Source organism: Pan troglodytes, chromosome 8 (assembly GCF_028858775.2).
Source record: "Pan troglodytes isolate AG18354 chromosome 8, NHGRI_mPanTro3-v2.0_pri, whole genome shotgun sequence".
Classification (NCBI taxonomy): Eukaryota; Metazoa; Chordata; class Mammalia; order Primates; family Hominidae; genus Pan; species Pan troglodytes.
Genome location: NC_072406.2, coordinates 45,451,357 through 45,464,504, shown reverse-complemented (window position 1 = coordinate 45,464,504; position 13,148 = coordinate 45,451,357). Strand labels below are relative to the sequence as shown.

Genomic DNA, 13,148 nt, shown 5'->3' with positions numbered 1-13,148 from the left:
TGTATGTGAGGATTTTGGGTCTGTTACATAGCTTGATTTAGCGATTCCATAAGGTATGTACATATAAAAACATCACATTTTATACCATAAATATATATAATTTTGTCAATAAAAAATAAAACATTTATTTTAAAAAGAAATTAAATGAGTTTACAGGTGAAAAAATATTCACAAACTACATTTTGTATCATCGCAACTTTTAACTTTTTTAACTATGGAAAAATACATATAACATAAAATTTACCATCTTAATCATTTTAAATGTATAGTTCAGCAGTGTTACGTAACTTTACATTATTTTACAACCAATCTCCAGAACTCTTCTCCTCATGTAAAACTGAAGCTTTGTGTGCATCAAACAATAACTCCCCATTTCCCCCTCCTGCACCCCCTGGCACCCATCATTCTATCTTCTGTGTCTATGAATTTGACACTACTCTAGATACCTCATGTAAGAGGAATAATTGCATTTGTCTTTTTTGTGGCTGGCTTATTATACTTAGCAGAATGTCCTCAGGGTTCATCCATGTTGTAGCATGTATTAGAATTTCCTTTAAGACTCAATAATAATTTCATTATATGTATATGCCACATTTTGTTTATCCATTTATTCATTGTTGCACATGTGGGTTGCTTCCATCTTTTGGCTGTTGTGAATAACGCTGCAACAAACATGGATGTACAAATATCCCTTCAACACTCTGTTTTCAATTTTGGGGTATATATGCCCAGAAGTGGAATTGCTGGATCATATGGTAATTCTGTTTTTAATTTTTTTAGGAACCAATATACTATTTTCCCATAGCACATATTTTACATTTCATTTTACATTCTCTATGTTTATAACTTTCCATTTAAAAATTATACATACATAAAATCATAAAAATTGATATAAGAAATTCTGAATTTGTTGATAGAGGTTATTTTCTTCTTTATGTTTTCAATATTTCTGCAATAAACACGTACTAACTTTTTTCAATGAATATATTACATATGGAAAAATACAATTTTATCTGTCTCTTTTTAAAAATAGAAAAATAATAAAATGCAAAAACAAAAAAGCTTACCTCTCCAACATATTTGCCTGGTTTTCAAATACTTTCAACATGGCATTAAATCGATTAGTCATTGAATGAGCAGTTTCTATTATTTAAAAAGTCAAAAATGTTAAAGGTTTTATAAATAGCTTAAGTTATAGCTCTATGCTAAATATAACTGCTATGGATGTGAAAGCTAAACAAACATAAAGAGGGGCTAGCAGGGCTACATGACTATTAACAGAATGCTTATGAGGAGAATAGCTACCATTTTATTAAACACCTATTATGTGCAAATCACCATGTTATACTGCATTCTCTTATTCTTAATCTAAAAAATAAGATACTGTCATAATTTTCAAATAAAGAAGTTCAGGCTCAAAGAGATTACATAACTTGATCAATACTATATATCTAGTAAAAGACAAAACTGGATTAATGTCCAACATATGTGACCTTCTTATGATATGGAATATCAGAGGGACTATAGCATACTAAAAGAGAACTGCTTTAGTTGCTGTTGCTAAGTCAATAAGGTCTATGGGAAGGATCTAGCTAACCTGTTAAGCTTTACAACTGTATCAAAGAACCCAAAAGAGAACCTAAGATGCTAATTAAAAGAGAACCAACATAATAATGATCCATAATAATCAATGAACTATTGGGGTAATACCACAAGACTCTTCAATCTTGTGACATAAAAAGTATATGACAGAAGACAGTCCCTGCACTAAGTTTTCTGCTAAACAAGACATGACACAAAGAAAATGTTAAATAACATAGAAGCATACAAGAGTTCCTAAACATTAATTATATTTTTTCTATCCCACATGTCAAAAGAGTGGTATAGAAGAATAATAAATATTTAGGAGCTGAGAAGATAAAGTAGAAAAACATAAAGAAGCTAAGCCTTAAAGAATGGACAGAGTTTCATTAGAGAGAAAAAAATGAAAAGTAAACACCCTAAGCAAAGGCAGAAAAAGTAGAAATGTGTAAAATATCTTCAGGGTACCAAATATATCAAGTACAACCAAGAAACCAAGTCAAACAGAGGCTTTACTTTGAGAGAGTCAATATTCCTCAAAGATTCAAATAGGATATTGGGAGAAGCCAGCTTCATAAGAATTAAATTTATAATTTTTTGTAGGTAAGAGAGAATAATTTAAAATGCTTACATAAAAAGTTACAGTAAATGATAAAATAAAACAACAACTTTTTTTTTTTTGAGGCGGAGTCTCGCTCTGTCGCCCGGGCTGGAGTGCAGTGGCGCGATCTCAGCTCACTGCAAGCTCTGCCTCCCAGGTTCACTGCCATTCTCCTGCCTCAGCCTCCCGAGTAGCTGGGACTACAGGAGCCCACCACCACGCCCAGGTAATTTTTTTGTATTTTTAGTAGAGACAGGGTTTCACCGTGTTAGCCAGGATGGTCTCAATCTCCTGACCTCATGATCAGCCCGTCTGGGCCTCCCAAAGTGCTGGGATTACAGGCGTGAGCCACTGCACCCGGCCAAAATAAAACAATATTTTAAGAGTAATCTGATCATATCATATGAGATAATTTTAAATTCTGCCCTAAATATGGTAAAGGACTACAAGGAACATCAACTATTATTTCAGCCACAATTTGAAAATTCAGTCCCCAGAAAGAAGAAAAAGCCATTACAAAACATTCCTGGGGGAAAAAAAGAAAGAAGACAAAATGACATTAGCAAGATGAGAAAGTAGGAGATATCAGTCTTCATCTCCCCACAAAGAAACAACCACTAGACAGCTATCCATGGATGAAAGTGGCCTTGGTAGGGCTCAAAGTCTCAAAGAAGTTGCAGCAAGATAGTAAAGCAAAAAAATGGAGAATAACCACACAGACAGGATAGCTGAGGAGATCAGCATACCAGAGACAGCTGGAGACAGCAAGGAATGAGGAAGAGTGCAGGAACTATCACTATCAGCCATGCAACAGGTCCCACCATGGTTCCTAGTAGCCTGCTCTACAGAGAACACTGACAGCTCTCACCACTGAGATAACTAATAACCACTGCCACCATTAAACCCCCAGATAAGAGAAATGTTGCTCCATCCACCACCAAGAAGGAACCACTGTTGTGCCAACCCAGGACCAGAGCCACCATGCCCCAATTCCATGTGTGACCCAGACCACAGAGTCACAATCTTTCCATATGTACCCAGGCTCCAGCACTGGCTTGAACATTGGATCACACACTTCCATGCCTCAGACACCACAGCCACCTTCACTGAGGGCTAGCCCCACCCCAGGCCCTAGAGCCATGCTCACTCTGCACCAGCCTGCACAATGAACCCTAGCTCTGCCACTCCTCTAGGAATCCTATGCTTCAGGTATCTGAGCCACTGCCACAGTGAGCTAAGCCACAGCTCAATCCTGGAACCACTGTTGCTCTGCATGTGTTCACACTCCAGTCCACATCTCTAAGGCTGCACCATGCACATGTATAATATAGTCACCAGAGCTACTGGCTTTACATGCTAGCCTTGCCCAGGGCCCTGAAGCTGCAGTCTCTCAGTACACATGTGGGCTGCAACCTCAGCTCTGCTGCAACTCTTTGAGACTCTGACTGCACATGCATCAGACATCAGAGCTACCATCACAACAAGCTAGCCCATGCAACTGTTGCTCTCCAGGTGTGACCACATTCCAGAATGTGGCTCTGCAACCACTCAACAAGTGCCTGCATTCTAGACACCAGAAGCAGCAGGGATATCCATATCACAGTCCTCAGAGCAGCAGTAGACTTGCACACACTAGCATCTGGACCCCAAAGCCACTGTCAATCCATACATGCCTGTGCTCCCAGATCCAAGCTCCTTGACCACTCCACAGGTATCATGCATCAGACAATAGTACCACTGTCACTAGAAGCACACCCACCAGCCAAATCCAGAACCAAGAGGTGTCACCTCTGCCACAGCTTCCCTTAGGGAAGTAAAAGAGATTAGAAGAATTCTGTCAGGCTTTGCCACTGTTGCAGATACCTACAGCCTTGGCCACTGTACACCACTGAAATTTTTACCCATATCAACCACAGCCGAAAAAGCTACATGGACACTAAACTGCCACATCCTCACTGGATCCTGAATTGCCACACCCCACCCAGCTAGTGTACTCACAACCACCCATAGGTGAAGATCTTTTCATATAAAACTAGTCCATAAAGTCTAGAAGAAGTGACTCTATCAATATCTGACAAAATATTCAAATAATAGTTTTTAAGGAAGCTCAGTAAGCTATAAGAAAACACTGATAGACAACTTAACAAAAATCAGAAAAACAATACACAAACAAAATGAGAAGTTTAACAGAGTGATAGAAATCATACAGAAGAACCATACAGAAATTCTGATGCTGGGGGGTTGGAGCCAAGATGGCCAAATAGGAACAGCTCCAGTCTACAGCTCCCAGTGTGAGCGACGCAGAAGACGGGTGATTTCTGCATTTCCAACTGAGGTACCAGGTTCATCTCACTGGGGAGTGTCGGAAAGTGGGTGCAGGACACTGGGTGCAGCACACCGAGCGTCAGCCGAAGCACAGCAAGGCATTGCCTCACCCGGGAAGCACAAGGGATCAGGGAATTCCCTTTCCTAGTCAAAGAAAGGGGTGACAGACGGCACTTGGAAAATCGGGTCACTCCCACCCTAATACTGCGCTTTTCCAATGGTCTTAGCAAACAGCACACCAGGAGATTATATCCCGCGCATTGCTTGGAGGGTCCTGCATATGGCTTGGAGGGTCCTGCGCCCATGGAGTCTCACTCATTGCTAGCACAGCAGTCTGAGATCAAACTGCAAGGCCACAGCGAGGCTGAGGGAGGGGCGCCCGCCATTGCCGAGGCTTGAATAGGTAAACAAAGCAGCCAGGAAGCTCAAACTGGGTGGAGCCAAACACAGCTCAAGGAGGCCTGCCTGCCTCTATAGACTCCACCTCTGAGGGCAGAGCATTGCCAAACAAAAGGCAGCAGAATCCTCTGAAGACTTAAATGTCCCTGTCTGACAGCTTTGAAGAGAGTAGTGGTTCTCCCAGCACGCAGCTGGAGATCTGAGAACGGACAGACTGCCTCCTCAAGTGGGTCCCTGACCCCTGAGTAGCCTAACTGGGAGGCACCCCCTAGAAAGGGCAGACTGACACTTCACATAGCCAGGTACTCCTCTGAGACAAAACTTCCAGAGGAACAATCAGGCAGCAACATTTGCTGTTCACCAATATCTGCTGTTCTGCAGCCTCTGCTGCTGATACCCAGGCAAACAGGGTCTGGAGTGGACCTCCAGCAAACTCCAACAGACCTGCAGCTGAGGGTCCTGACTGTTGGAAGGAAAATTAACAAACAGAAAGGACATCCACACCAAAATCCCATCTGTAAGTCACCATCATCAAAGACCAAATGTAGATAAAACCACAAAGATGGGGAAAAAACAGAGCAGAAAAACTGGAAACTCTAAAAATCAGAGTGCCTCTCCTCCTCCAAAGGAAAGCAGCTCCTCACCAGCAATGGAACAAAGCTGGACGGAGAATGACTTTGACGAGTTGAGAGAAGAAGGCTTCAGACAATCAAACTACTCTGAGCTAAAAAAGGAAGTTCAAACCCATGGCAAAGAAGTTAAAAACCTTGAAAAACAATTAGACGAATGGCTAACTAGAATAACCAATGCAGAGAAGTCCTTAAAGGACTGATGGAGATGAAAACTAAGGCACGAGAACTACATGACGAATGCACAAGCCTCAGTAGCCGATTCGATCAACTGGAAGAAAGGGTATCAGTGATGGAAGATCAAATGAATGAAATGAAGTAAGAAGAGAAGTTTAGAGAAAAAAGAATAAAAAGAAATGAACAAAGCCTCCAAGAAATATGGGACTATGTGAAAAGACCAAATCTGATTAGTGTACCTGAAAGTGATGGGGAGAATGGAACCAAGTTGGAAAACACTCTGCAGGATATTATCCAGGAGAACTTCCCCAATCTAGCAAGGCAGGCCAACATTCACATTCAGGAAATACAGAGAACACCACAAAGACACTCCTCGAGAACAGCAACTCCAAGACATATAATTGTCAGATTCACCAAAGTTGAAATGAAGGATAAAATGTTAAGGGCAGCCAGAGAGAAAGGTCCGGTTACCGACAAAGGGAAGCCCATCAGACTAACAGCTGATCTCTCAGCAGAAACTCTACAAGCCAGAAGAGAGTGGGGGCCAATATTCAACATTCTTAAAGAAAAGAATTTTCAACCCAGAATCTCATATCCAGCCAAACTAAGCTTCATAAGTGAAGGAGAAATAAAATCCTTTACAGACAAGCAAATGCTGAGAGATTTTGTCACCATCAGGCCTGCCCTAAAAGAGCTCCTGAAGGAAGCACTAAACATGGAAAGGAACAACTGGTACCAGACACTGCAAAAACATGCCAAATTGCAAAGACCATCAAGGCTAGGAAGAAACTGCATCAACTAACGAGCAAAATAACCAGCTAACATCATAATGACAGGATCAAATTCACACATAACAATATTAACCTTAAATGTAAATGGGCTAAATGCTACAATTAAAAGACACAGACTGGCAAATTGGATAAAGACTCAAGACCCATCAGTGTGCTGTGTTCAGGAAACCCATCTCATGTGCAGAGACACACACAGGCTCAAAATAAAGGGATGGAGGAAGATCTACCAAGCAAATGCAAAACAAAAAAAAGGAAGGGGTTGCAATCCTAGTCTCTGATAAAACAGACTTTAAATGAACAAAGATAAAAAGAGACAAAGAAGGCCATTACATAATGGTAAAGGCATCAATTCAACAAGAAGAGCTAACTATCCTAAATATATATGTACCCAATACAGGAGCACCCAGATTCATAAAGCAAGTCCTTGGAGACCTAGAAAGAGATGTAGACTCCCACACAATAATAATGGGAGACTTTAACACCCAACTGTCAACATTTGACAGATCAACCAGACAGAAAGTTAACAAGGATATCCAGGAATTGAACTCAGTTCTGCACCAAGTGGACCTAATAGACATCTACAGAACTCTCCACCCCAAATCAACCGAATATACAATCTTCTCAGCACCACACAGCACTTATTCCAAAATTGACCACATAGTTGGAAGTAAAGCACTCCTCAGCAAATGTAAAAGAACAGAAATTATAACAAACTGTCTCTCAGACCACAGTGCAATCAAACTAGAACTCAGGATTAAGAAACTCATTCAAAACTGCTCAAATACATGGAAACTGAACAACCTGCTCCTGAATGACTACTGGGTAAATAATGAAATGAAGGCAGGAATAAAGATGTTCTTTGAAACCAACAAGAACAAAGACATAACATCCTAGAATCTCTGGGACACATTCAAAGCAGTGTGTAGAGGGAAATTTATAGCACTAAATGCCCACAAGAGAAAGCAGGAAAGATCTCTAAAATGGACACCCTAACATCACAATTAAAAGAACTAGAGAAGCAAGAGCAAACACATTCAAAAGCTAGCAGAAGGCAAGAAATAACTAAGATCAGAGTAGAACTGAAGGAAATAGAGACACAAAAAAACCCTTCAAAAATTCAATGAATCCAGGAGCTGATTTTTTGAAAAGATCAACAAAATTGATAGACCGCTAGCAAGACTAATAAAGAAGAAAAGAGAGAAGAATCAAATAGACGCAATAAAAAATGATAAAGGGGATATCACCACCAATCCCACAGAAATACAAACTGCTGTCAGAGAATACTATAAACACCTCTATGCAAATAAACTAGAAAATCTAGAAGAAATGGATAAATTCCTCGACACACCCTCCCAAGACTAAACCAGGAAGAAGTTGAATCTCTGAATAAACCAATAACAGGCTCTGAAATTGAGGCAATAATTAATAGCTTACCAACCAAAAAAAGTCCAGGACCAGATGGATTCACAGCCGAATTCTACCAGAGGTACAAGGAGGAGCTGGTACCACTCCTTCTGAAAGTATTCCAATCAATAGAAAAAGAGGGAATGCTCCCTAACTCATTTTACGAGGCCAGCATCATCCTGATACCAAAGCCTGGCAGAGACACAACAAAGAAAGAGAATTTTAGACCAATATCCCTGATGAACATCGATGCAAAAATCCTCAGTAAAATACTGGCAAACCAAATTCAGCAGCACATCAAAAAGCTTATCCACCACGATCAAGTGGGCTTCATCCCTGGGATGCAAGGCTGGTTCAACATACACAAATCAATAAACATAATCCATCATATAAACAGAACCAACGACAAAAACCACACAATTATCTCAATAGATGCAGAAAAGGCCTTTGACAAAATTCAACAGCGCTTCATGCTAAAAACTCTCAATAAACTAGGTAATTGATGGGACATATCTGAAAATAATAAGAGCTATTTATGACAAACCCACAGCCAATATCATACTGAATGGGCAAAAACTGGAAGCATTCCCTTTGAAAACTGGCACAAGACAGCAATGCCCTCCCTCACCACTCCTGTTCAACATAGTATTGGAAGTTCTGGCCACGGCAATAAGGCAAGAGAAAGAAATAAAGGGTATTCAATTAGGAAAAGAGGAAGTCAAATTGTCCCTGTTTGCAGATGACATGACTGTATATTTAGAAAACCCCATCGTCTCAGCCCAAAATCTCCTTAAGCTGATGAGCAACTTCAGCAAAGTCTCAGGATACAAAATCAATGTGCAAAAATCACAAGCATTCCTATATACCAATAACAGACAAACAGGGAGCCAAATCATGAGTGAACTCCCATTCACAATTGCTTCAAAGAGAATAAAACACCTGGGAATCCAACTTACAGGGCATGTGAAGGACCTCTTCAAAGAGAACTACAAACCACTGCTCAGCAAAATAAAAGAGGACACAAATAAATGGAAGAACATTCCATGCTCATGGATAGGAAGAATCAATATTGTGAAAATGGCCATACTGCCCCAGGTAATTTATAGATTCAATGCCATCCGCATCAAGCTACAAATGACTTTCTTCACAGAATTTGAAAAAACTACTTTAAAGTTCATATGGAACCAAAAAAGAGCCCACATTGCCAAGTCAATCGTAAGTCAAAAGAACAAAGCTGGAGGCATCACGCTACCTGACTTCCAACTATACTACAAGGCTACAGTAACCAAAACAGCATGGTACTGGTACCAAAACAGAGATATAGACCAATGGAACAGAATAGAGCCCTCGGAAATAATACCACACATCGAAAACCATCTGATCTTTGACAAACCTGACAAAAACAAGAAATGGGGAAAGGATTCCCTATTTAATAAACGGTGCTGGGAAAACTGGCTGGCCATATGTAGAAAGCTGAAACTGGATCCCTTCCTTACACCTTATACAAAAATCAATTCGAGATGGATTAAAGACTTAAATGTTAGACCTGAAACCATAAAAACCCTAGAAGAAAACCTAGGCAATACCATTCAGGACACAGGCATGGGCAAGGACTTCATGTCTAAAACACCAAAAGCAATGGCAACAAAAGCCAAAATTGACAAATGGGATCTAATTAAACTAAAGAGCTTCTTCACAGCAAAAGAAACTACCATCAGAGTGAACAGGCAACCTACAGAATGGGAGAAAATTTCTGCAATCTACTCATCTGACAAAGGGCTAATATCCAGAATCTACACTGAACTCCAACAAATTTGGAAGAAAAAAAGAAACAACCCCATCAAAAAGTGTGCAACGGGTATGAACAGACACTTCTCAAAAGAAGACTTTTATGCAGCCAAAAGACACATGAAAAAATGCTCATCACCACTGGCCATCAGAGAAATGCAAATCAAAACCACAATGAGATACCATCTCACATCAGTTAGAATGGTGATCATTAAAAAGTCAGGAAACAACAGGTGCTGGAGAGGATGTGGAGAAACAGAAACACTTTTACACTGTTGGTGGGACTGTAAACTAGTTCAACCATTGTGGAAGTCAGTGTGGTGATTCCTCAATTATGACCCAGCAATCCCATTACTGGGTATATACCCAAAGGATTATAAATCATGCTGCTATAAAGACACATGCACACGTATGTTTATTGCGGCACTATTCACAATAGCAAAGACTTGGAACCAACCCAAATGTCCAACAATGATAGACTGGATTAAGAAAATGTGGCACATATACACCATGGAATACTATGCAGCCATAAAAAAGGATGAGTTCATGTCCTTTGTAGGGACATGGATGAAGCTGGAAACCATCATTCTCAGCAAACTATCGCAAGGACAAAAAACCAAACACCGCATGTCCTCACTCATAGGTGGGAATAGAACAATGAGAACACATGGACACAGGAAGGGGAACATCACACACCGGGGCCTGTTGTGGGGTTGGGGGAGGCGGGAGGGATAGCATTTGGAGATATACCTAATGTTAAATGACGAGTCACTGGGTGCAGCACACCAACATAGCACATGTATACATATGTAACTAACCTGCACGTTGTGCACATGTACCCTAAAACTTAAAGTATAATAAAAAAAAGAAATTCTGATGCCAAAGAATATAATTAATAAAATTAAAATTAGAAAAGATAAGTAAAAAATATGTCAACTGTATAATTCATCAAGGAGAAGAAAGAATCTGTAAACTTAAAGAAAGTTATTTGAAAATATACAGTTAGGAAAAAAAGAATAAAGAATAAAAAGGAATTTTAAAGGCTATTACCTATTGGATACAATGTTCACTATTCAGGTGATGGGTACACTAAAAGCCCAGACTTCACCACGACACAATATATACATGTAAGAAATCTGCAGTTATCTCCTCTAAATATGTAAAAATTTAAATTTTTTAATTCTGAAAAATAAGATAAATAAAGCCTACAGGATTTATGGGACAGCATCAAGAGTGTTATCATTTACATTATAGGAATTAAAAAAGAAAAAGGGGGAGAAAGCTTATTTGAAGAAATAATGGCTCAAAATGTCCCAAATATAGGGAAAGATATAAACATCAGAAAGATAAAACGTCTCCAAACAGGTACAACCCAAAGAATATTTCACCAAAATGTATTATAACCAAACTGTCAAAAATTAAAGACAAAAAGAGAATCTTGAAAGCAACAAAGAAAAGAGCTTCCTCACACAGAGAGAATCCCCATAGGGCTATCAGCAGTGAAAATTTTGCAGTCTAAGAGAGAGTAAGAAGATATTTTCAAAGTTCTGGAAGAAAAAAACTGCCAACCAAGAATACCTTACCCAGAAAAGTTGGTCTACAAAAATGAAGGAGTGATACTTTCTCTGACAAAAGCTCAGGAGTTCATCATCATCAGGCTTGCCTTACAAAAATGATAAAGGGAGCTCTTCAATCTGAAATGAAAGGACACTAAGTAGTAACACAAATACATATGAAAGTATAAAACTCACTGGTGAAAGTGTGTATATAGTAAAATTACATACCATAATATTGTAACAGTAGTCTGTAAATCACTTATGTCTACAGAATAAAGGGTAAAAAACAAAATACCTATAGCTACAAGAATTTCTTAATAAAATTCAATATAAAATATGTGAATTATAACATCAAAAACATAAAATGCTTAGAGGGGAGTAAAAGTATATCAACAAATCACAAAGGAAGATAGCAAACAGGGAATAAAAGAACAAAGGATCTACAAAACAGCTAAAAAGCAATTAACAGAATGGCAATAGTAAGTCCTTATTTATTAAAGGTAACTTGAGAGTAAATGGATCAAATTATTCAATTCAAAGACACAGAAGGGCTGAATGAATAAAAAACAAGACTACCTGCTGTTTACTCACAGAATAAATGTGAAGGGATGTAAGTAGATACTCCATGCAATTAGAAACCAATAAATGAGCAGCTGTGGCTATACTTGGACATCAGACCAGATACTTTAAATCAAAAACAGTCACAAGAGACAAGATTATTATATAATGAAAAAAGCTTAAGAGAATATAACAAATATATACACACCCAACATTGCAACACCTAAATATATAAAACAAATATTAATAGATCTCAAGAGAGAGATAGACAGCAATACAATAATAGCAGAGGCCGTCAGTACTGTACATTCAATAATGGACAAATCATCCAGACAGAAAACAAATAAGGAAACCTTACATTTTAACCACACTTTACACCAATGGACCTAACAGACATATACAAGATAGTCCATTCAACAGCAGGAGAATATAGAGCTTTCTCAAGTGCAAATGGAATGTTCTAAAGGACAGATCTTGTGTTAGGCCAGTAAGTCTTATAAAATTTAAGAAGGCTAAAATCATATCAAGTATTTCCCAATCACAGTGGCATGAAACTAGAAATCAATAACTGAAGAAAAATTGAAAGATTTACAAATATGTGGAAACTAACATACTCCTGAACAATGGGTCAAAAAGAAAATCAAAAAGAAATCAAAAAATATCTTATGACACACAAAAATGGAAACATACCAAAATTTATGTGATGCAGCAAAAGCAGTTATTAAAAGGAAGATTATAGCAGTAAAAACCTACATTCAAGCTGGGCACAGTGTCCCACACTTGCAATGTCAGCTACTAAGGAGGCTAAGTGAGAGAATCACTTGAGGCCAGGAGTTTGAGGTTGGAGTGAGCTATGATCACATCACTCTACTCCAGCCTGGGCAACAGAGCAAGACCCTATCTCTAAATAAATAAGTAAATAAATAAAGTATACATTAAAAAAAGACAAAAGAGCTCAAATAACGTAATGTCACACCTCAAGGAACTAGAAAAAGAACAAACTGAGCCCAAAGTTAGTAAAAGGAAGGAAATAAAAGATTAGCGCAGAAGTACATAAAATAGAGACTAGAAAAATCATAGAAAAGTTCAACAAAACTAAGATTTGGTTTTTGAAAAGATAAACATAATTGACAAGACTTTAGCTGGACTAAGAAAAAACAGCAAGACTCAAGTAACATTGGAAAAGAAAGAAGAGACATAATAACTGATACCAAAAAAATACAAAGGATAAAGACTACTGTGAGCATTTATACACCCACAAATTAGATACCCTAAAATAACTGGATAATTCATAGACACATACAACCCACCAAGACTTAATCATGAAGAAACAGAAAGT

General features: G+C 38.6%; 1 protein-coding gene across 32 annotated transcripts in view; it reads right to left on the bottom strand.

Annotated features, from left to right (window-relative positions):
* CCDC7 (coiled-coil domain containing 7) overlaps positions 1 to 13,148 on the bottom strand; it is a 411,675-nt gene that overhangs the window by 370,187 nt on the left and 28,340 nt on the right. For 31 of the 32 annotated variants that reach the window (XM_063781580.1, XM_063781581.1, XM_063781579.1 and 28 more), the window contains one exon: positions 1,068 to 1,143. In XM_063781580.1, the coding sequence (XP_063637650.1) occupies positions 1,068 to 1,143 (76 nt within the window). Of the gene's footprint in view, positions 1 to 1,067; positions 1,144 to 11,278; positions 11,366 to 13,148 lie in introns of those variants that run through there. The other variant, XM_063781607.1, reaches the window with a different exon arrangement.